The sequence below is a fragment of the Eretmochelys imbricata genome, chromosome 1 (assembly GCF_965152235.1).
Source record: "Eretmochelys imbricata isolate rEreImb1 chromosome 1, rEreImb1.hap1, whole genome shotgun sequence".
In the NCBI taxonomy this organism is placed as follows: Eukaryota; Metazoa; Chordata; order Testudines; family Cheloniidae; genus Eretmochelys; species Eretmochelys imbricata.
Window position 1 is genome coordinate 266,633,247 of NC_135572.1, and position 24,881 is coordinate 266,658,127.

At 50.2% G+C, this 24,881-nt stretch overlaps 1 protein-coding gene across 2 annotated transcripts; it reads left to right on the forward strand.

Moving 5' to 3' along the window:
- SYNGR1 (synaptogyrin 1) lies at nt 1-24,251 on the forward strand. Of its 2 annotated transcripts, none has more exons than XM_077830141.1 (4): nt 1-315; nt 16,548-16,785; nt 20,516-20,661; nt 23,646-24,251. In XM_077830141.1, the coding sequence occupies exons 1-4, from the start codon at nt 217-219 to the stop codon at nt 23,868-23,870; spliced, it is 708 nt and encodes a 235-aa protein (XP_077686267.1). In that variant the 5' UTR covers nt 1-216; the 3' UTR covers nt 23,871-24,251. The 2 variants fall into 2 exon arrangements, with proteins under 2 accessions (XP_077686267.1, XP_077686258.1); XM_077830132.1 differs by having other exon boundaries at nt 22,352-23,670.
- Nucleotides 24,252-24,881: the final 630 nt, after the last annotated feature.

Consider the following 24,881-nt stretch of genomic DNA (forward strand, 5'->3'; position numbering starts at 1 on the left):
CGCCTGCCCGGGAGTGGAGCGTGCGTCTCCCTCCAGCCGGGCAGCGGCGACGGAGCGGGGAGCGACAGCGCGGCCATGCACAGCTAGCCCCGGCCCGCTCGCCTCCGTTAACCCCCGCGGGGCAGCGTTCCTGCCCCTCCCTCCCCCCCGGCCGGCTGCGCGGAGTGGCTCAGACACACGCAGGGGCTCAGCGGCGTGCCACGGGGCGCCCCAAGGATGGAAGGGGGCGCGTATGGAGCGGGCAAAGCCGGGGGCGCCTTCGACCCCCAGACCTTCTTCCGGCAGCCTCACACTGTCCTGCGGGTGCTCTCCTGGGTAAGGGCACGGGGCGGGGTATCTGTCTGCCTGCCATGGGCTGTGGGTGCGGGCCGGGCTGGGGGGGAATGACCTTCCCCGGCCGCGCTCCTCAGTGAGCCGCGTGCCCTGCGCTCGGAGGGCCCCCCCGCCGGGCCGGGCCCCGCTCCGCCGCCCGCCCCCCACCACCACCTGCCGGGCCGGGCCGGGTCTCGCTCCACCCCCCACCCACTCCCCCGTCAGGCCGGGCCCCGCCACCACCTGCCGGGCCCCGCTCCACCCCCCCCCCATCCACCTGCCGGGCGGGGCCCCGCTCCACCACCGGCCGGGCCGGGCCCCGTGGGAGGCGAAGCAGGAGCCGGTGCTGCAAAATCCCCTCTGCCCAGGGAGAGACGGCCGCCCCGCCTGGGATCCCCGGCTCAGGTGGCGGCTCCGGTGCCGGTCGCGCGTGTCTCGGATCCCCCCCCACACACCTCCTGGCTGCCCGAAGACGGGGTGTTTCTGCAGCGGGGTGGGGACAGAACGCGGGAGCCGAGAGGAGGGAGGAAAATGGGACGTGATCCAAACACAATCCCGCTGCCCCCCTCCCCAGGGAAGGATGTGGTGCAATGGGGGCGTCGTTCTCCCCCCCCACCCCGGTCACTCAGTGTAGTGGGGATATTTTCAGGGAGGAGCTTGTTTGTTTTGTTTACAGGGGGGACCTGGAAACACTGGTGTCTGCGGCGGGGGTGGGGGTGGATCTGCAAATGACAGAGATAATTCTGCACGGCAGCACCTCTGCCTCGCCAGCCCGTCTAGTTCCGTCTGCTCTGCTTGCTGCTGGGGACGGGGAGCAGCGAGGGAGAGGGCTTGTACGAGATGCGGGGGGGGGTTGTCCTTTCTCGGCCGCCCAGCTCCCTTGCCTTGCCTTGCCTTCTTTCCCATTCTGCAATGTGTTGTGGTTCTGTGCGGGGGGGAGGACGGCTCAGTGGGAGCAGGGAGGGGGGAGGGTTCTCTTCGGCCTCTTTTCCTTGCTACGGTGGGGGGAGGGAGGGTCTCTTATCTTGTAACACTGATCCCGTGGCTGCAGCTCTGTGCGGGAAGGTCATGGGGATTAAGGGAGCGAGCTGCAAACACAGAGCTAGAGAGAGAGATTGCATTAAGAAGGGGGTGGGGGGCAGTGTGAGAAGGAGGAGGAGGAGAGCATGAAGAGAGAGAGACACACACACAGCAAGGTGGACAAGCAGGAGCCTGAGATGCCCCAGAGCAGCTCCCTGTTTGTTTGTTTTTTAAAAAATGTATATGAAAAAGGTGGAAAGGAAAGGGCGGAGAGGAGACGGTGGGGGAGGGGTTGATCTGATAGGCCAGCCTGTTGCTGGCACTAACGTCCTGTAGCCAGTCCAAGCTCTGTGCCGGTGCAAAGGAGGTGCTCCGTCTGCTGTTGTGACCAAAGTGGCACAGTCCATTTCTGTCAAAGAAGATGCCTCTTTGGCCTGATTGCATAGCATAGCTGCACCCTGAAACTGCTGGGGACATGATTAATATGGTCGGTCTGTCTTTCCAGGCCTATGTACAGTACAGCATGGTATTACCGAGGGAGGGGAGTTCAGGAAATCTCCTGGAGCATGGCTGCTCTGGAAATCCATTATGAAGTGATGGATGCACCCCCCATCGCCTGGCTTGGGGAAAGCAGCAGAGAGTGTTCCAGCCGAGGATGATGGACATGATGTGACCTAAAAGGATTTTTCCATCCCTAATTTCTGGGGCACAATTTCCTCTCCCTTTTTTGTAATACCACAACTTCACTGTAACATTGCAGGAGGGTTCTGGCTTCCCAAAGCCGGGAGGGAGAGAGAACGAGAGACAGTCTCTGCTGCGCGCTTCTTTCTGCACCACTGTATCTTGTACTCTGGCGTCTCCTCCATGAACTCCCATAATGTTCCATAATGACTGTCCAGCCATGGCAGACTACCCAGGGCTTAGCATTCCCTTGGATGTCCTACTAGTTCACCACAACCACCAGCTCTGTCTGCTTGACCTTGACAGAGGATGGAATGGGATTGACCCCATGCAGTACATTACAGACCTTCACTTAGCTGTAGAAACAAATATCCTATTGCAGAACATTGGCGGTACCCTGGGCTCAGCATCCTAACAAGGATAGCCTGCTTGTTAGTCATGGGGAAGGGGGGGCACCTTTTTCTCCCCCTTAATTCATTTTCTTCTCACCTGTTCCTGTTGGCCCATTTTACCTCCTCTTTAGCACCTCTCCCCCAGTGCTGCTGAGCCAGAGCCTTGAGTTCACAAGCTAACCCAAAGCATTTGTAATGATATGCTGTGTATTATTCGTGTTTATTGTGAAGCACCAGAGGTATGCCTGGCACTTTACCATCACAGAGAAACACCTGGCCCCACAGGTGTTGGAACTAGGGATGCTGCTGCACCCCCTGGCTTGATGTGGTTTCCATCATATCCAGGGTTTACAGTTTGGTTCAATGGCTCTCAGCACCCGCACTATACAAATTGTTCCAGCACCTGTGCCTAGCCCCTGCCCCATAGAGCATGCAATCTAATTTTGATGAGTGCAGTAAACACCTTTAAAGGATGAGGCACAAGAACTCAGGTAGGTTGTAGAAGATGGTGTGTTGTTTAATGTTGAGAAGAAGATGAGCACCTGGTGATTGGGTCTGACACATAGGAGACTTAGGCCAGTGTAGAGAGGTTGGCATCACTAGAGTGCCTCTCTGTGCACTGTCAGGACACTGGTGTGAGGCAGCTCATGTTTCCAGACTGCTGCTGGTGATAGGAAGCAGCAGCTCCCCAGTACGCACGGAAGGATGCTTCTTGTAGCATGTGGGCAGAATATTTCTTTCTTTCTTTACACCTGACAAAAATTTAAACAAATGTGGTGCAGGCAAAAGGAGTTGGCTCAACAGTCCTGGAAAACAGAGTCCTCTGCATTTTCCCCAAACCTGCTTACCAAGGGCAGTAACCACGCACACCTCCCCCACACTGCTCCCCGTCAACATGCCTCAGCTGGAAAAAGCAGCAGCTACTGGAGCGTGCAGGAGTTAATTGTACATAACCTGTTCAGTCCCTGGGCTCCCTGTGGAGGCCCCCCACAAGGAGGCCAGTGGAGATGGGGGGACCTGTCCACTGACAACCAGACTGAGACAGCCAACTCTGTTCACACAAGCCATGCTACACATAGGGAAATTGGGGCACAGAGAAGTTAAGCAACCTGCCCAGCATCATCCAATGAGCAGGCAGGGCTAAGAATGGAATGCACAGATTCTGAGTCTCAGGCCTAGATCAGTACGTAGGTCACATTGACAGGAGTTATATTTGCATTTTACCTTAGAGGTAAAAGGCTTTGTCTCCCATTCACAGCAATCCTGGCTTTTTGCTCAAAAAAATCTCCCACTTTTGCTAGTACTTGTGCAGTTTCACCTCTGGCAACAACAGTAGGAGCCCTAGTGTAGATGAGGCTCTTACCACCATGTCACATAGACTTGTTCTTAGCAGGCAGGCCAGGTCTACGCTAAAAAGTTAGATTGACTCAGCTATGTTGCTCGGAGGTGTGAAAAATCCACACCCCCGAGAGATATAGTTAAGCCAATTTAACCCCCAGTGTAGACAGTGGATTAACTACAGCAATGGGAGAATCCTTCCTGTCTATGTAGGTAGCATCTACACTTCAACTACTACAGCAGTGCAGCTGCAGCGGTTCAAGTATAGATCTAGCCTTAGATGACACAGTGGGTAAAATGCCAGTGGCTCTATACTGGAGCTCCCATAAGTGTTAGCAGCATTGGAAAGCTTTACAAAAACCAGCCTTGAGTCATCCAGTCACACCCTTACCCTGACCTGTGATTTGCACTGAAATCAGTGATCTAGAGCTGACAGCCTCTTTATACCATTGTCAGCTACACCGAGCAAGCCGGTCCCCGCTCCCTGTTTCAGATAAGAAGTTATTCCCATCTTCTGTCACACAACTACATGTGCTGGGTTTGGGGCCTGTGTAAGTCTCTAAGGCAGGATGTGACATGCCCAGGGTGGATATAAATCAATGATTTTTTTTGTAATTGGATTTTTTTGATAAAATGCTTTTTGAGAAAAAAACCTATCTAAAGATAGATACATTATGGCTCAAAGATATCTCATCATGGAATAGGGATTATAAATTCTAATTCTATAGTATGAGACAATATATTTATATAATGTTTAAGAAAAGTTTTGTTAATGAGTTCCAATAGTTCATGGATTAGGGACCCAATCTTTTGGGACTCCAGGGGGTTCTGTATAGGTTTAGGTTAATCTTTCTATCTACCCAATGGAACTCAGTGCTCAGTCTAGAAGATACCATCAGAGATCCTTAGTTTTGCAGTTCTCAAACTGTGGATTTGTGTCTCCAGAGATAACATGCTTGTTAACAGCAAAAATGTTTTTAAATAAATATATAGAGGTGAGAAATAGTTAAATAAAACAATTTAAATGTCTGTCTGGTGGTGATCTCCTCCTAATACAGCATGGCAAGAAAATCCTCCAAATATTAATGATTAACCTGTTGAATTGGAGATAGTTTACCACCCAATGATTTCATAAATACCTTCTTCAGTTATCTCTGGTAAATGAAATAACCAAACAATCATTCATTTTCTGATATAGCTGTAAAACTAATCTGAAAAGTTTTTCAAAATAAATCACTTTAAAAATGTATACCTTCTAAAAATGAAACCTACATCTATCTCTGAGTTGTGAAGAATATGTATTGAGGTTATAACAACCAACAAGAATGCACTTTTATGTAGAAATCCATGATTAAATCGAGTCTTCCTGACTAGTGATTTAAATCATGATTTAAATCAATTTATTTAAATCATGGTTTAAATCAATTTATTTAAATCAAATCTGCCGTGGACATGCCCGCTTTTGAATCTAGCTTTGACTCCACAAATAAATAAAGTGTTAATTGAGAAAAGGCTTGTTGCTTATTGTTCAGGGTTTCCCAATTGCTTGGTGGTGTTAATTCCAGAGACAGAAGCATCATTCAGTTTAAAAAACATAAACAGCTTGGGGGTGTCTCTTTGTTTTAGAAATAGGTTCAGTTTGGTGGCTTGGTTCTGTGCATTTCAAACAGCAGCTGCTCAGTGAAAGCTTTGAATAAAATGTTGCCTTATGACTAGAAAAGCAAAGTTTCCTTCAACCATATGTGAGCTCGAGAATCAGCCAGATAGGGATAATAAAAACAGCCCCCTACCATCCCCTCTCCTTTTTAAATTACAAAAGCTCCTAGAGGTTCTATCTAAACCAGTCGTTCCCAAACTTTAACAGCCCGCGAACCCCTTTCACTAAATTGTGAAATCTCGTGAACCCCCTTCTAAAAATGAATATTTCCAGAGATTTAAGTTTAAATTTCCTCTGCACTCCACGGGGCTCCTGCTGCTTGACCCTGTTGACCGCCCTGGTCAACTGAGCTCCACTGAGCTCGGGCTGCAGGTCCCGCTGACTGCCGGGGCTCGGGCTGCCAGCCCCAACTGCCCAGCCCTGCTCTCCCTGCGGCTTGGGCTGCCAGCCCCGTGCGGAGCGCTGGGGTTTGGGCAGCCGGCTCCCCCACTCATGGGGGCAGGGCTCGGGCTGCCAGCCCCAACTGCCCTGCCCCTCTCTCCCTGAGGCTTGGGCTGTCTGCCCTGCAACCGGGTCCCACCTGCTGCCTCCAATGCCCAGGGTCCTCTGGCCGCCATTAGTGAATTTTTTCTGGCAAACCCCCTGTAACGTTCTGCAAACCCCCGTTTGGGAACCACTCATCTAAACTGAGATCAGGGTCCTGTGGTGCTAGGACCGCTACAAACACATAGTGAGAGACAGTCCCTGCGGCAAAGAGCTTACAGTCTAAATACACAAAACAGACACAGCGACATTAGCCCAGAGAGAGGAAATAAGTTGCCCACGGTCACACAGCAGGTCAATGGTAGAGCTGGGATAGAACCTAAATCTCCAGGTGCCTAATTGAGTACCCTGTGCACTACATCATGCTCTCTCCAAGCCCTGCACTTACAGGACTGCTAAATGTTGGGGACAAGTCCAGTGGGAATTTAAATGGGGGTGTAAGCTGCACTCGGAGTACAGGCTAGTCAAGTAATGAGTGTAAATAGTGAAGCAGTGAAATTTACACTGATTTGTTTTTTGGGGAGCCGATCCAGTCCCTGGTGTGTAGTAAGTCAGTGGCAGCTATACCCACTTCCACTAGGACCTGAATGTCCCGGAAGGTGTTGAGGATGGTGTGTGTGAGAATAGAGAAGCAGTCTTCTTTTACAACCTATTAGGGGCTTTCTCTGCTATTCCCTTTTTCTCCCCCTCACCTCCGTGGCCAGGTGTAGAAGTTACACTTGTCTTGCACACAGTGACGGCTAAATCATTGCAAATGACCCTGTTACTACTTTAGGTGTATGTTGGTCAGAAACTGGCTGTAATCTACAGCCCATGTGTGTCACTGCTGAATTCAGCCTAGACGTTTCCATCAGTGGCGCCTCCACTTACTTCAGGCTATTGAGTCTCTTTGTGAGAGGGACTTACCACCTCACCTGTCTGATGGGTGACAAGGGGATTCAAAGCTGGCCTCTTGTACACACTGCTTCCCCGCAGTGGGTTCCCAGTCTCACTCTGGTAGCAGAGTGGCCTTCAGGAGTTTCCACATTTGCTCAGCCTTGGCTCATCCATTCGGTTTCTGCCAGAAATAGCACTCAGTGCTGTGAGTGGTAGCTGCCTCATCTTGTTCACATGATTTTACCACGCCTGCTTGCTGGCTGCCTTCTGGTATGTCAGCAGATAGGCTGCTGAAGGGAGTGCAGCAGTGCATATAAAATGTATTTGGATTTAATTAAAGCGGTGGATGCAGTGTTTCATGAAGCCTTATTCACAACAATAATTCAAATGGGCTTGGGCAGGGATGCTGTCATGTGAACTGAGCACTGGCTAACAGACCACAATAACCAAAGAATAACGATACATAGCACTGGATTGATCTGGGGGAGATGCTGGGTGGGTTACAGCAGGGACTGTTGTTCAAGTTTTGTTTAACATTTCAGTAATGATCTGGGAGTGGCAGTGAGCATCATATTACTGACATTGGTAGGTGATATTAAATTGGGCAGAGTTGCGAACCCCAGTAAGGAAGGAGAAATAATGCAAAGGAACTGAGAGTAGTTAGAAACATGAGCAAAAAGTAATAAAATTACAGTCATCTTGGAAAAATACAGGCTAATACACTGATGGAAAAATAATCCAAAATGGGAGGGAGACTGTTGGGAAGCAGTAATGCAGAGGAACCTAGGGGTGACAGTGGATTGTAAATTAGACATGAACCTGCAGTAGGAGATGGCAGCAAACAGAGCCAGTGTGATTTTTTTTGTTTACTTTAAGGCATGTATGCAGAGACATCAGTTATATACATCATGGAGTCCAGAGATAATAGTTCTCTACAGAGGTTGTGGTACTGCACCTGGCAAACTGTAGTCAGTCTGAGAACTTCATTACTAGAAAGATATTGATGAATTAGAAGGTGTTGTGAGAAGGGTGATCATACAGATCATTAAGCCCTCCAGTCCCTGTATGAGGAAAGACGAAATGATTTAAATATGTGTACAGTTGCTAGGTTGAACAACAACCAGTGGGAATAGAATAACCATCTGGGAGCATTTGAAGGATATTGACACCAAAGTTAGAGAGGAATGTTTTAGGGTGGTACTAGGAGTAACGGGGATGAAATTAAGAAGATTGTTTAGCCTGAAGATAAGGGAAAACATTTGGTAGGGGGATCTGTTGGATTAGGCTGAGCTTCTCAAAGTTACCCATGGAAATCTGAATGAACAATTCCCTTTAATTTTTAATCTAGATTCCTTGGGCGGTTTTGAAAATCTCATCCTTACTCTCCAAAGGAGACATGGTAGAAGCCCCAGTGCTTGGGACATATAAGATGGCCTGTACAAAGCACTAGAAAATGTATTGTCAGGTGCACTAACCAAGCCTAGGTCATGTACTAGGTCTTTTCTGTCCCTATTGAGTGTGGGAGGAGCACTTCAGTGGAAGCTGGGTTGGGTTGCCAAGGAGGGAGAAGAACAGAACGATGGCAGGGAGAGGATGCTTTCTTCTGTTATGTAGACATCTTGAGCACTACTCCGGCAGGATATAAAAGGGTTAATACTAGGGATCAGCACCTCAACGCTGTGTAGCAAAGTGGGCCAGCTCAGTCACACCATTTCAAATCGTATGGTGGGAACCGGCTGTGGGAATTTAGGATTCCAGAGATCTCTGAAAATATCACCTGCTCCAGATTGGCAGTGAATAAAAGCTGTTATCATCTGGCTACTGACAGGATGAAGTGAGCTGGTGGGTTTTGTTCAATTCCTACTGGGATTGTTGTCCACATCCTTAACCCCCAGCCCCAGCAGACTGTCTCAGCAGAGCAACCAAATAGGTAATGGGTCATGCAGATGGACTGTCCTGCACAGAGGTGACCCTCCTGGTCAGGCTCAGTCACACCAGGAGGGTGGCATCCTAAATTCCCGCTAAGCTGTGGGGCCACACAGCAGCCTATTAAGCACAGTGCAGGCGCTTAGGGCTGTGGCAGGAAGAGATTCCTCTCCTCCAGCCCTCACCTAGCCCAGCCACGGACCTGCCGCAGCCGGGGGAGACGCACCCCTTCTCTGGCCATAACCCAGCCCAGCCACGGACCTGCCGGGACAGGGAGTGGTGTCCCTCCCATCCCAGCCCAGGTGCTGCTGGGGGGAGTCGTCTCTCCCCGCCATAGTCCCAGTGCAGCACCCCAAACCCCTCATCCCCAGCCCCACCACAGAGCCTGCAGCCGAAGCTCTCACACCCGCCAACCCTCTGCCCCAGACCTGATCCCCCTCCAGCACCCTGAAACTCTCATCTCCAGCCCCACCCCAGAGCCCTCACCCCCAGCTGGAGCCCTCACCCTGCCACCCCAACCCTCTGCCCCAGCCCTGAGCCCCTCATCCCCAGTCCCACCCCAGAGCCCTCAGCCCCCCACACCCCAAACCTCTGCCCCAGCCCCCTCCCACACTTAGAACCCCTCAGCCCCACCCCCGCCACATGAATTTTGTTATGTGCACCAATATGGAGGTGATGTATCACACATCACCTCCATATTGGTGCACATAATAAAATTCATTCCGCACATGGGTGGGAAAAATTAGAGGAAACCCTGGTGGCATCTAGGAAGTTTTGGCTGCCTGCACAGTATCTGGCTGTGTGGGTAAATAGAGGCCTTTAGCTGCCAGATCCAGCACCAGTCACGGACATTTACCAAAGAAACTAAATACACGATTTCTTCAAAACTATCTAAATCAAAGTAGACACAGAAAGAAATGTATCTATGCTGGGCTCTCCAAAGCTTTTCAGGAACTCTGGTTGTGGGTGCCTGGGTGAAAACAAAAGCTGGATAATCTCTAGCAGGTCGGTCTTTCTTCTGTTTCTTTTTGCTAGCTTAGCTTGATTTATTTATTTATTTTCGGTCACTACCACTGTTCCTTCTAAGCTGTGCGCGTGTGCACCTGCACACAGATCCTAAACCCCACGCACACCGCGAAACACTGCGCGCACAAAAATTTGCACAGAAGCACAACAATTTGCACAGAAAATTTTTTTTACGCACACGGCCTGTCAAAAATTCGCACAGAAGATGTTTTTTTGCGCACATGGCATGTCAAAAATTAGAGGGAACATTGGTCACTACCAATATCAAATGCAGGAGAGGTTTTTGCTTTGTTCTGTCTGAGCAGGAATTGATTATAAGCCCCATGCGGAATAGTATGTCACTAAAATATTTCCTCTCTATAATGAAATAAAAAGGGCTTTCAGGGGAAGGGAAGAAAGCAGGCAGTGTGACAGCCAGCCAGCCTTGTGACTGCAGACAATTGTGGGGAGTTAGGGCAGGAAGCATGGCAGACAATCCCACAGTAGGGCAATCTTGGAGATCTCTGAAAAGTAGTAGGGAGTAGAGGCAGCGTGACCGAGTCCTCATGTGATACTCATCAAATTCTAATGCACTGCTGAAGGCGGGCAGTGTTCTGCACCCATCGTATGATGCTCAGGAGGGCCTAATGCACTGCTGAAAATGGGCAGCATGATGGAAGCATCACATGACACTCAGGAGGTTCTGCTATGCTGGCTACATGGCTCAGCCTGCAGCGTTGGGGCGGAGGGGAAAGCAATGTGTCAAGCAGGGGGAATCTGTGCTTCCCAGAGTGTGGTTCCTCCCTTTGCTGCTGTTTAAATCAGCTTCTTCAGTTCAAGGAGGAAAATGTCTTTCAGGAAGGAAGCTGCCTTCCCTTTCCCCAGGCGCACCCTGCCTCTTCTCCCCTGCCACTGGCACACAACACACACGCTCGCCACAGCATGCAATTCTGTCAGCAGGTTCAGCTCCCTTGTTTCCCCCTTCAACACGCCAGTGTTCATTTGATCTCCTCTGGCCATTCTGTCTGTCTCCTTCGTTACTGCACTCTGATACAGGGGGATGTGCCATGGGAATGCATGGTAATAGTTCGTGGGTGTCTAAGAGAAGGACTGGCTGCAAGTGGTGAAGCGAGTCCACCATAGGGTGAGTGAGGAGCACGGTCGGAACCTCTGAGTTTACCTGGCCAAATGTCTTTGCTTGTTTAAAACTCCCTTGCAGGCCAGTGTACTTCCAACATAACTCCAGAGCAGCTGGTGGGGTTATGCCAGTGGTTCTCAAACTTTTGTACCGGTGACCCCTTTCACATAGCTAGCCTCTGAGCGCGATCCCTCTTATAAATTAAAACTACTTTTTTTTTTATTTAACACTCTTATAAATTCTGGAGGCAAAGTGGGATTTGGGGTGGAGGCTGTCAGCTCGTGACCCCCTAAGTAATAACCTTGTGACCCCCTGAGGGGTCATGATCACCAGTTTGAGAACCCCTGGGTTATGCTGATTGCCAGACTGAGGTGAGAAGAGAATTAGGGACCATGGGTTTAACTGAACAAGTGCTAGACAAGCACTAGATTGTACTTGGTCTTTACGCAAGCAAGCAGTGAGGGGTGGGAGCAGGGCGTGTCAGAGCCAGCCAGGAGTGCAGGGACTGGTCCCTAGCTATTCCTGCAGCAGTGCACAGTGCCTGTAAGGGGCAGAGAATTGGTGCAGCAATGGCGTGGCATCCCAGCACCAACAAGCAGAGTTAGTCACCATCAAGTGCAGAGGCGGCAGGTTTGTATAGTTTTTGGTGGTACCCAGAATGGGTCCAAGTCCTGCCTCCCCCCCACACCTGCCTTGTAAGCCAATATATATATTTTAAAATAATGTAAAAATGGAGTGGAAACAGTAAGCATTTAACAGTTTCCCTATATTGCACAATGTGAGGGGACATGGGGGGATGAGGGCTCTGGCTGAGGGTGAGGGCTCTGGGGTAGGGCTGGGGATGAGGGGTTTGGGGTGTGGGAGGGAGCTCAAGGCTAGGGCAGAGGGTTGGGGCGTGGGGGGATGAGGGCTCTGGCTTGGGGTGAGGGCTCCGGGGTGGGGATGAGGATGAGGGGTTTGGATTGTGGGAGGGGGCTCAGGGCTGGGGCAAAGGGTTGGGGTACAGGGAGGTGAGGGCTCTGGCTGGGGGTGCGGGCTCTGGGGTGGGGCTGGAAATGAGGAGTTTGGGTGCAGGCAGGCTGCCCTAGGGACTGGGGCCAAAGAGGAGGACTCCACAGTCCCCCCAACAGCACACTCACCTGGGGGCTGGGCCCCTCTCAGGTCCAGGAAGCCCCCTCACTTCCCCTGTGGTCGATGCCGGGGTGGGGGCTGGGAGGCTGCCATCACGTGTGCGCCTCCTCCCGCTGCAGCCTGCCGCCGGCGCCGCTCCCTTTTATAGCTGGCAGCAGCTGGGGGATGCTCTGGGTGAGGCACGTGGGGTGGCAGCTGGGGCTGGGGGACGCAGTGGGGGAGGCGCACACAGCAGCAGGTGGGGCTGGGGGAGGCACGCAGGACGGCAGCCGGGACTGGGGGAGGCGCGTGGGAGGCGGGAGAGACCTGGCCCCGAACGTTGGTGGAGCCGGGCTCCCAGGCCCTGAATTTGCTGGAGCACGGGCTCATATAACTCACTGCCCCTGATCCAGTGGGAATGATGCAGCGCCTGCAGCAGCTTGAGCACTCCTCCGTGTGCTGGGCAGCCTCAGGAGGAACTCTGCCTCTCTGAGGAAAACGTGTTCAGTGTTCTCCCTCGGACAGTGCCTAGAGTTGGGCCTAGATGGCGCGACCCAGCCCAAAGCGAGTGCTTTTTGGTTCAGGACCTTGCTTGCGCTGCAAGCCAAACAGCTGCACAGCAAGGAGCCTACACATTTTCCTGGCAGAGCTTGTTAGCACTGCAAATGGACTAGCTTTGGGGTTTTATTTATTTTTTCTGTCTCTTAAAAATAAGCATAGAAAAGTAATTGCAAAAGCCTGTGTTAATTCAGTGTTTAAGGTTACATGCTCACAACCACAAGAAGCCAAGAACTATGTGCATCCGATGAAGTGAGCTGTAGCTCACGAAAACTCATGCTCAAATAAATGTGTTAGTCTCTAAGGTGCCACAAGTCCTCCTTTTCTTTTTGCAAAGACAGACTAACACGGCTGCTACTCTGAAACCTATAAAAGTTTGGGTTCTGACAGTAATGCTAACTCAGCCAAATCACATGGAAATGCTATTTGCTAACCTGTTTTTCTAGTTTAATGGTAGCTTTAACATATTATGTTTTCTGCTGTAGAATATATTGCATAAAACATACAGTACAGGATGTGCAACATGGCCACTGGAAGGTTATTCTTGGAATCTTAAAGAGATACTGTCTGCTTTGAAATCTAGTCAGTTGACAACAATGATTTCAAAGTAGGTTTAGGCCAGGCGTCTCAAACTCAAATGACCACGAGGGCCACATGAGGACTAGTACATTGGCGCAAGGGCCACATCACTGAGACCCGCCGCCCCTGCCCCACCCCCGCTCCACCTCTTCCATGAGGCCCCACCCCTGCCCTGCCTCTTCCCACCCCTTCCCTGCCTCCATTCCAATCCCTTCCCCCAAATCCCCACCCCAACTCTGGAGGAGAGGCCAGGGCAACACACAGACCCCTGTGGCCCCCCCCACCTGGAGGAGCGGCCAGGGTAACACACAGACGCCTATGCCCCTCCTCCCCCAGGTTCTGTCTGCTTCCCGGAGCAGCGCGGGGGAAGGGCAGGCAGGCAGGAAGGGAGCCTGCCCTGCCCCTGATGCGCGCCAGGCCGGAGCTGCTCTAGGTAAACGCGGCGGGGGGCCGGCAGGCTGCAGAAAATAACCCCGTGGGCAGCATGAGAAAGTCTTACAAATACCAGTGGATTTGGTTTAGGTACTGCCCTTGCCTCTCAGTCCCCCCTCCCCGGCCATCCAATTTTTGAAGTTTTACAGTCACGTTTTTCTATTTTTAGAATATTTTTTCTTTCTCAGTTGCAGCATGAGAAACTCTCACAAATACCAGTGGAAACCAGCAGGACCCAAATCCTGCAAACACCAATGTGTGTAATGTTCTTCACATGATGGTCCAATTTGAAGTCAATGAGATGGCTCATGTGCATAAAGTTATGCACATGTATTTGCATGATTGGGCCTAATAACTACACAGAGCGGAAGGATAGCCTTGTGGTTAAGGTGCTGGGCTGGCACTTGGGAGATCAGGATTTAATTCCTTGGCCTGTAACAGACTCCCTGTATGGCCACAGGCAAGCCACTTCAGCTCTTGGCACTTCAGTTCTCCATCTGTAAAATGGGGATAATCCTTCCTTTGTCTTGTCTGTTGAGATTGTAAGCTCTTTGGGAAAGGCGCTGTCTATTACCATGCGTATATGCCGCCCCTGTGGCAGTGGGGTCCTGATCTCTGTTGGGGCCCCTAAACTCACAAATAATAAATAATGCTACGACACAGGGAAAGTGATTATACCCAAAGTGCACGATGCAAGCAAGCTGAAAATATGCCATATTTTTTCTCTAGTCATCTTGTTACAGCAACATTAGCCATTATTAGTGACAGGTACCAACAGCCCAAATCGCCTCTTGCTTAATGCAGCGTAACTCCACTGACTTCAGCGTGGTAACTCCTGATTTACATGGCTGGCAGGTTTGGTGAATCAGGCCCAATACTATCAGCCAGAGTGTCATATTTTTTATGTTGGTATCCCTGTAACTTTTTGGCATTTCTGACATTTTAGCTGTGAAACTTGAGTGCTGAGTTAATGCAGGGATATTTGGGGTGGGGGGAAGTTGCATTTACTTAATGATCTAAATAAACATTTATATCATTACTTTATCATGAAATCAGGCAAATGTAGGACCTGTCCCAATGGGTTGCTAGATAAGCCACCTTCACTGTTCATGTGCAGGATTAACTGCCATGGGTTAGGTGGGCCCTACCCTCCATTCTGAAGGCTGCCAAATGTGGATTCTCCCAAGCCATTATTTATTTATATGATGATTTATTACATGCCCAGCCCCGCAGCCTCTAGGCATATTTACATAACAGGAAAAACCCCAAGGCTGGTGCCTATCATAGGCAGCAACAATTGCCAGCCCAACTGTGCCCATCCATTCAAGTCACCCCATTCTGGCCCCCTATCAAGTCGAATGCTTAGGGAAATAGATGAGTCTCGCTGCACTGTGCTCTGACTGTCAGTCTACCAGAGTGGTGGTGGGCTGACAATGAGGGCCGGTTTCAAAGCTGAGAAGCCTCCACTGCCACTAGCTCTGCACTCCTTCTCTGGGCTGTCAGCTGGGTTAGTGATCTGATACACATGGAGCAGGCTGGGCTGTGATTTTGGGGGTACCAGAGGTGAATATATTGCATGTGCATTTAGGGTGTTACGTGATTCTCCATGGGCCACTGTGCTCTGGCCTGGAAATGCCTGCAAAATCCACAGCTAAGAAGAGAGTGGATCAGTCAGTGGCTGAATAGATAGAATGAGAATATTCATAGACAGGATAGTTAGTGTTATGTGTTGGACAGAGGGAAGGATGTAGTGAACAGAGTAGATGGATAGAAAGGATAAGGAGGTGTGGATAGAAGGATTGTTAGGAGAACAGATAAGTAGAGAATGCAGAGTAGTGGATAGTGAGAGGGTGAATGGGGAAGAGAGAACAGGAGTAGAAGTTGGACAGATAAAGTAAGTGAATAAATGGGGGGAGGGAACAATGAATAAAAGGAAAAGCCATCTGGAGAGAACTGGTGGGTGGAGGATGGAGTGGGAGGGTGAATGACTGCCTATAGAGGATTTAGGGCTTGTCTACACTTACAATGCTGCAGTTCAGTTCAGTGAAGACACTGCCATCTGTAGTAAATCCTCCCTGAGAGGCAGTAGCTAGGTTGATGGGAGAATTGTTCTATCAACCTAGTGCTGTCTATACCGGGACTTAGGTTGGCTTAACTATGTTTCTGAGGGGGGTGGATTTTTCCACCCGAGAGAGATGTAGCTATGCCAATATAACTTTCAAGTGTGGACCAACCCTCAGAGCTTGTCTACCCAAGAACTAAAACGGAAGAAATGAAACCGGTACCAGTTCACCCTTTTCCTTAGTCTGGTGCTAGCCTGTGTGTGGACACGCTGATTTCAGATGGAGAATGGCCTATTGCAATTGGTCTTAAATATGTAAAACATAATAATAATAATAAAAATAATAAAATAAAAAATAAAAATATAAGTTAAGAATATCCTATTATGAGGCAATTCTTAGAAATAAAGTAAGGTAATCTTCCCCTCAGCAATTGTCCAAACTAGAGCTGGGCAAAAACTTTTTTAGCAAATAGTAAATTCACAGACAAGTGCATTTTGGGGGGTACCAAAACTATCTGAGTTCATGTCCAATTCAGCAAATAGTTTTTACCAAAAAAAAAACCCCTTAAAATAAAAATTTTGGAAATGTCAAAATGAACCATTTCATTTGGAATCAACACATTGTTTTCCAAATATTGTTTCATGTTGATGTTCAAAATTGCATTTGACCCAACAAAATGTTTTCAGGTTTTCGGTTTGTTGAGTAAACCCTGCCTCTTCCAAATCAGTTTTGGATCTAAGTGACCCAATATTTTTTCAGTGTAGCCCAAACAAGCTAACAAGACAGGCTCGCAGCTCAGACAGAGAAGGCATATGAGGGCCAGCTAGTCTCAGGAGACCTCTTCTCCACTGTACTAGTCGCCTGGTGGTCTGGAGGCAGGCATGGTCCTCACCTTCCTCCTGCCTCCCTCTCCTCAGGTGTTCTCTATTGTTGTCTTCGGCTCCATTGTGAATGAAGGTTACCTGAACCGCCCCGATGAGATGGAGGAGCACTGTATCTTCAACCGCAACCACAATGCCTGCAACTACGGCATCACCGTGGGCGTCCTCGCTTTCCTCAGCTGCCTTCTCTATCTGGCTCTGGATGTCTATTTCCCACAGATAAGCAGCGTCAAGGACCGCAAGAAGGCAGTGCTCTCGGACATCGGCGTCTCTGGTGAGCTTCCTGGCTGGTTGGCATGGAACCCGTCTCCTCAGGGAGCTGAGCTGAGGGAAGGAGCCTGTCTTATTTCATAAGCCAACTGGCCAGACATCCATGGAACAGGAGCTCTTTGACTGGTCTCCTTCCTTATGCCCCCTCACCTTCGTTATCCTCTTCTCTTCTTTGTCCTCCAACCTTCTTCCCCCTTCTTACACCCACTCCTCTTTTTTCCTCTTCTCTCCCTGTCTCGTCTTTCCTTCTCTTTCCTCCTCCTATCCCCATCCTCTCCTTCCTCTTAACTCATCATCTTTTTTCCCCACCTTCATCTCATCCTCTTCCTCTTAGCCCTGTCTCTCTTTGACCTCTCTCTGGCCTCTGCTGCTGCCTTATGATTCGATGATGGGATAATGACACCACAGGCAGCTCAAGCATTCCTCACACAGTGTGGGAGATGTGAACATATGTGCAAATTGCATTCCTGTGATTAAAAATGGCAAGCCTTAAAAATGACCTGCAAAGGAAAGGAACATCTGGTTTATGCTCCTTTATTTTAATTCTGTATGATGCATAAAAACAGCTTGAAAGGATGCCTTTTTGCCCTTATTTTTTCCTTTAGAAATATCAAGTCTCATTTTCCCTGGTTTTTGCTGGAGGTCTCCTTGGAGGGGGAGGAGATAGCTCAGTGGTTTGAGCATTGGTCTGCTAAACCCAGGGTTCTGAGGGGGCCATTTAGGAATCTGGGGCAAAAATTGAGGATTGGTCCTGCTTTGAGCAGGGGGTTGGACTAGATGACCTCCTGAGGTCCCTTCCAACCCTGATATTCTATGATTCTGTGAAGACCAGAAAACAGGTAGGATCTTTCTAGGCCCTTATTTGAAGGAGTAGAGGGTGACGCAGCTTGTAACTGAGGTTTTTCTTTCCAGTGCCAGGTGTTTGAATCAAATGAGAACCCACCCCATCCTCCCCCAAAAAACCCACAGAATTTAAATAGTCTGACTGTAAATTCCCTTTAAGACACTTTTGTACTGTGCATGTTCTGAGGCATTGCTGGCCCCTGCCCAGCTCCTGGCACCCAGGGCTGTTCTAACTTACATTCTGCTTCTCATGGTCCCTAATTTGGTGGAGCTGCAGAGAGGCACCTGTGTTCCTGGTACTTCAGCTGGAAGCTTCAGTGAGTGGTGGGTGTCACAAGGAAAGTCGTCTTCTGTCACACCATGTCTCCGAATCGCTGTCCTGCTTTGCATCACCTTCTGCACCAAGTTTCCTCATCTCTCTTTCAACATTTTCCTGTACTCTACTCCCTCACTTATCTGTCCTCGTCTCCTCCGATGTCCCCACACATGATCTCCTTCATGCTGACATTTCACTCCTCACTACTCCCTTTGTCCGGCTCATTCACTCCCAATTTCATCCCTTCTTTTGCAGCCCCAAGACACCTGGAACAGCTTCCCAAGAACGTGCACTGAGACTGTTCCCTCTCGCCCTTAAAGTAAAATACACAATCACTTGTTCTGCAGAGCCTTCCCAACGTGACATCCACCCCTGTTCTGCAGGCCTGATTTTGAACTCCCATCAGCTCAAGTCAGGAGTATCTCCACTGACACCAGTGGAGTTACCCCACTGGAAAACTGTTGTGCAGGGAGGATCAGGCCCAGTGTCTGTTCACTCTTCTGTACCTCTTTTGTCTTTTAAGTGTGCAAGCCCATCAAGGGTCTTTTTGCTTGTTTAGCAAAAGTTGCACATTGTCTAGCCAGGGCACAGCGATAGTGCTATATAAATGACAAACAGCGAGATGCAGAGAAGAGAAGCGGAAGGGAGTGTGTTAGAGAAACTGAGTGCAGTACAGCAGAACAAACATCCTTCTTATTTCTCCCAAATACGTCGTACTTCAGAAAGGGGGTAAATGCATCAATTCTGTTCCTGCCAGGGACCCCAGGCCAGCCCCTTTTCCACACCCCTGATGCTCCAATGTGGATCATGCACACTCCTTTCCCCTTCCCTTACGACTCTGATCCTGCTCATTTATCATCCCTTCCCAAGGGAGCCGTGATCCAGGTGTTTTCCTCCATCAAAATGCTACTGCTCTCTTGCTCTCTTTTTTCATTCTCCAGTCCCTCAAGCGGGAACACTGTTATTCTGTGTATTACCAGTCTGTATCGCCCATCTTTTGGAAGAGAAGTAAAATGGAGGGCCTGTCGGTCATCATGTAGTTGTATTATAGAGCCCATGGCACTTTTTATAAGTGTAAGGGCATTAGCCCTGGTGTCCTGCCCAAATTCCAGTCACTGTGTAATTTCAGTCTGGCTGTCTACAATTCTTTTGCAGCTTGTTGTGAAGAAACTGCTCTTCACTTGTCCTTCCAGGACCATATTATGTAGCGTAACTGGTACAGAAGGGCTGCATTTCAGAAGTGGGTGATCTCTCCTCATTTGGGAGGCCCTGCAGAACTCACTCACGGTGCCATTTGAGAATCATGTTACCCTTTCAAGCTCATGCCGATAAAACGTTGGTACCACACCATATCTTAATGCACACCCCAGAGTGACAGCTCTGCCCCCAGTTACAGCTATGCCGCTCCACTGAGTTTATTGGGACTGCACAATCAGAATTTGGCCTACAGTAACTCCTTGCTTAACATTGTAGTTATGTTACTGAAAAATGTGACTTTAAGCGAAACAATGTTAAGCTAATCCAATTTCCCCATAAGAATTAATGGAAATAGGGGGGGTTAGGTTCCAGGGAAATTTTTTTCACCAGACAAAAGATTATATACACACACACACACACAGACAGTATAAGTTTTAAACAAACAATTTAATACTGTACACAACGATGATGATTATGAAGCTTGGTTGAGGTGGTGACATCAGAGGGTGGGATATTTCCCAGGGAATGCCTTACTGCTAAATGATGAACTAGGAATCAGCTGAGGCCTCAGGGATTAACACGTTGTTAATGTAGCCTCACACTCTACAAGGCTGCACGAATGGAGGGAGGGGAGACATCATAGCAGACAGAGACACACACACCCTGTGTGTGTGAGAGAGAGAGATGCACAAGGTCCCTTTAAATATGCTGACCCCACTCTAAGTACATTGCCTTTTTAGGTAGATCAGCAAGTTGAGAAAGAAGCTACTGCCAGGAAGCTCACTCCGTCCTGAGCCCTGTCATGTCCCCCCCCCCAGGGAAATGGGGTAAGTGGGGTGCCGGAGCAGGGGGGAAGGGGACACCCTGAATTAGCCCCCCTCTTCTCCCCCACCCTTGCACAGCAAGTAGGAGGCTCCGGGGAACAGCTCCAAGGCAGAGGGCAGGAGCAGCACACAGCAGTGGGGGAGGAACAGCTGAACTGCTGGCAATTGACAGCCTGCTGGGCCGCTGCCGCACAGGGAACTTAGGGGAGCAGGGAGCTGATACGGGGGCTGCCAGCCCCCCCCGGGTTCCAAGGCCAACCAACTAGCTGCAACGGGCTGCTTCTTCCTGGAAGCAGTGGACAAAGTAGGGGGCTGCCAAACGACGTTATAAAGGAGCGTTGCGCAACTTTAAACTAGCATGTTCCCTACTTGATCCGCAACGTAACAACAAAACAATGTTAACCAGGACGACTTTAAGTGAGGAGTTACTGTACTCTGTAAAAACACTTGAGGATCTTGCAGGATATAAATTTGCTGGAGAAATATAATATATTTACTGTTTACCCCTACCCTACCCCTCTTCTCTGTCTTATTTTAATGCTGTCCTTTCCCAGCCTTTTGGGCATTCCTCTGGTTTGTTGGCTTCTGCTTCCTGGCCAACCAGTGGCAAGTTTCAAAGCACGAGAACAACCCGCTGAATGAAGGGGCAGATGCAGCTCGAGCAGCGATCACCTTCTCTTTCTTCTCCATCTTCACCTGGGTGAGTAAAGCAGCTGGGACTCTGATTAGAGCCCATGGATCAGGGCTCCCCTGCATAGCGGTTCTAACCCCACTTAGGGTTAGCCCAGCCCTCTGTAGATGAAAGGTCCCCTGGCTAGGGCTGACTCCTGCATTTCCAATGGAACAGAAACGAAAGTGGCTTCTGGGAGAGGCCCAGTAGAAGAAATGGAGGATGGTCCAATGGGTAGGGCATTAGCCTAGGACTCAGGAGAGCTGGGTTCAAGTCCCTGTTCTGCCACAGACTTCCTGTGTGACTTTGGGCAAACCACTTAACCTCCCTGTGCCACAGTTCCCTGTCCGTAAAATGGAGATAATAGTGCTGCCCTACTTCACCGAGGTGTTGTGAGGATAAATAGAGTTGAAACTCTGAGGTGCTCAGATACTCTGGCAGTGGGGGCGTATAAGTACCATACAAAGAGTCTGTTTCTCTTTCCAGGATGAGTGGCTAGCATTACTGACCTCAGGAGGGGCTTCAGCAACTGTGTTGGGGGAGGGGATGGTTGTTAACATCCTGTAGCACAGCATATGGTCTTCCTCCTGTCTGTATCTGGTTTGCCCCCATGCTGGCATTCCTAGTTCATTTGGTAGGAAGAAAATGGTGGAATTTGTTTGGATCCTCCCCAGAGCTTCCTTTCCCTTCCCTTTTTATCCCCCAACCCGCACCAGGGAATTTCTCTACTTGTCCAGATTTTGGGGCTCCATTTCAATGTAACCAATTGGGTTTTTTCCATACACAAAGAGCCTCCTTGTACTTTCAGTCTATGTGACTTTTATTTGAAATTAAGAGATGGAAAAAAACAAGAAAGAACATAAGTAAAGTCTGCACAGGAGAGCACAGCGTGTCTGTCTTTTGTGAGATACTGTGTCACCCCTGCCACACAAAATAGCGGCCAGCACACTCCTAGGAATGTAAATGTGTGGTACGCAGATGATAAGATCATGCCAGTGGCATAGCTGCCATCCCACTCAACCAGAACCTGCTCCTCTTACTAGACGTTTCTTTGTAGTTCTAGTCCAGATGGGGCTGTCAGTGGGGGTGGGAAATCAGGGGCTGGAAGAGCTGTGGAGGCGGCATCTTCACCTCCTGAGAAATGCGGCAAAGGAGAGCAACACCTGCCACATCCTCCCAAACTTTGTCTGGGTGTGTCCACACTGGAGTGGGAGATGTAATTTCCAGCTCAGGCAGATGTACCCATGCTAGTTTTGATCAAGTTAGGGCACTAAAAATAGAAGTGTTGCCATGGCAAGATGGGCTAGCCACCTGAGTAAGTACCTAGGATCCAGGCAGGATCATACTCAGAGAGCTAGTCCATCCCACTGCCAGCACCACAACGGCTACGTGGCTATTTTTAGCACGCAAGCTCAATCAAAGCTAGTGCCTGTACGTCCGCTGGAGCTGGAAATGATGCCTCCAGCTCCAGTGCAGACGTACCCAATGAGTGGTACTGCAGGGCTCTCCCCACGGACCAGGGTTCCTCAGCCACAGGAAGAGAGGGATGTGAGATGAAAGGCCTGAGGAGGAAGGCGTGTGTCCAGCTCCTCTCTCTGTTTGGCTGGAGGAAGGGGAGTCTAATGGTGTCTGTTGGGGTTTTTATTTCAGTCACGTTACTTTGTTTGGTTGTCTCCCTCATTGACTCTTCTCCCTATCCCCTCCCGCTCTCTCCTCACAGGGCCTCCTGACATTTCTGGCTTTCCGGAGACTCAGACACATTAGCTTTCAGGAAGAATACAATACTCTCTTCCCTAGCTCCCCCGCACCGCTGCCCTAGTGCCATTCCCCAGGGGGCGCTTAGCGCCATTCCCTCAGGGCCTTGTCGGAGAAGGGGTGTGCATAGGGGAGGAGGTTGTTGGAGTGCAGATGATTCCAACTCCCAGGATCGGGGTGGGAGGCAGGGGCTGAGAATACAGAGGCACGTTGCCATGTCAGTGCAGCTGACATGGTGGGGAGAGAGAGAAACGATGTGCCTTGGAACTGGGATGGGACGTTAATTGTCCTTTGGGGAGTTGGAAGGAAGTGACCCACCTCTCCTCCTCCACTTCCCTGCACCTGACTAACGCTCAATAACACCTGTATCTCTTTCTATTGGCATCTGCTCAGTCTTAATATTTTAGCCGGGCAGGGCTCCCCGCACCACAATCCCTTCTTCCCATCTCCACTTCCTCTCACTCCTCTGCTCCTTTCACTCACTATGCTGGGATGGTCCCTGGGTAGCTGGACCATTCAGACATGTCTGGGACACTGGGGGAAGGCAGCTCTCTGGTCCCTGACCCTCCCTGAGCGCCAGCCCCAATGATCTTGTCACACCAAAGAGCGTTCCAAAAGCAATGTCAGAGACGGGGAGCAGGAACAAGGCTGGACCTATTCTAGAAGGCCTCTGCTTCCCACCCCCCTTCCCCCGCAAGGTCTGTGATTTTTTTTTTTTTGGCACCATAGCGGGTTGCTCAGTGGATGACTAGCAGTGAAAGGGTTAATGGGAACAGCCGCTACCTCATGTCCATCCCTTTCCTCTGGCTGGTCGGTCTGGAGCCCCAGTAGGGTCTGAGGTGAAATGAGTCACAGATCCAGCCCAAAGGAGCGAGACCTCTGAGGTGGACGTGAAGCAGATCACCTGGCTCGGGGGGGACGTTATCCATGTATATCCGTCTATGCCTTCACAATGTGAACCCTGTCGCTGGGCAGGATGGACCCAGCAACTGCTGTGGGCGTGGGCAAAGCAAGTGCAAGCAGTGGGTGGCACACTTGTGCGCTCTCTCTCTTGTCCTGGGCTCACGCTCTCCATGGGGCACACTAACTCTTCTTGCACTTGGGTGTGTTTAACCAGTGATTTCCAGTCATGCCTTGTGCACTAATCCTTAACCACTACTAACTTGGCTTTTGTTTGTCTCTCCTCCTCGGCGTGTTCCTTCCCTTTCTCCTGCCTCTTTCTCTCTCTGCTTCCCATCTCCCCTCATCCTCCCTTAAAGGTGGGCCAGGCGTTTCTGGCATACCAGCGCTACCGGATTGGTGCCGACTCAGCCCTCTTCTCCCAGGACTACACGGACCCAAGCCAGGACTCCGGCCTGCCTTACACCCCTTACACGAACGAGGACGATGCCACAGACACGGTGGGGACGTACCAGCAGCCCCCTCCTGTAGACGCTTTTGACGCTGAGACACAGGGGTACCAAACCCAAACACAGAACTACTGAGCTACACCGGTGCCCCTTCCCATGCCCCTCCCCTCTGCCCCCTTCCCTCTGCCGGCGGGAGGCTGCGGCACAAAACAGACAGGCGCATCCCAGCGCAACAGGTGGCCCTTGGCCATGCTCCAGCCTGGGGCCATTTGTTTTTATTTATTGTTTTTTTAAAAGGAAAAAAAAAGCCCTAACTGCTCCTCCCTCCCTCTGAATTGTCCACCAGACCCAAACTGCGTATTCCCAAGTCTGTCCCTGTCCCTGTCACAGCAAAAGCTCCCCTGGCAACCTGGGAGTGAGCAGCAGCTTTGGGCAAGAATCCAGCTCAGCCTTTTGGTGGGCAGGGGAGGGTGACAAGGGCACCAGCACAGGTAGCAGAGGCCTAAGAGGGGGAGATAACGGGGACTGCTCAAGCGGCTCTGGGGGGCAGGGGGAGAAGGTGGCACCTACAGTGTTGGAGCGGATGCGTGTGTCTGTCTGTGTGGGTGGGAGGGAGAGTTGGATATGGGGGAGGAGTGTGTGAGGGAGGGAGAGGTCAGAGCAAGCATGCAGGCGTGCAAGGGTGGGGGGATGTGCAAGCATCGGGGCAGGTCATAACCCCTTTGCCTCATGGGGTTTTGCCCCCTCAGCAATACAAGGCTGTATGGGAAGTTGTTGGTAGTTTATCTTCAGGGGTGTAGGGAGGAGTGGTGTTGAGGGTGAGGGACGGGGGGTTGAGAGACAAAATGCTTGGGGGCGGAGTTTTGCAGGCACCATCAAAAGCTACAAAGATGTTGATAGATTTTAAACCAAGAGAATAATCAGGACTGGACAGGATGAGCTATGCAATGAGAATCCCTCTTTCCCCAGACAGTTGGATTGGAGGTGCTTCCCCATCCCCATGTAAGCACCCTTCTGAGGTTAACACTGTGATCCTCTAGGGAGAACCAGAACCAAGCTGCACGCTCAGGGTGGGGAAGATGTCTTAAGAGAAACTCCTGAGAACTCCATTCAGTCCCCTGCTCTTCCCGCTCAGGGATCACAACT

Coding starts and splice junctions, on each gene's coding strand:
- SYNGR1 (XM_077830141.1), top strand. CDS start 217: ATGGAAGGGGGCGCGTATGGAGCGGGCAAAGCCGGGGGCGCCTTCGAC. Junction 316..16,547: donor TCCTGCGGGTGCTCTCCTGG/GTAAGGGCACGG, acceptor CCCTCTCCTCAG/GTGTTCTCTATTGTTGTCTT. Junction 16,786..20,515: donor CTCGGACATCGGCGTCTCTG/GTGAGCTTCCTG, acceptor GTCCTTTCCCAG/CCTTTTGGGCATTCCTCTGG.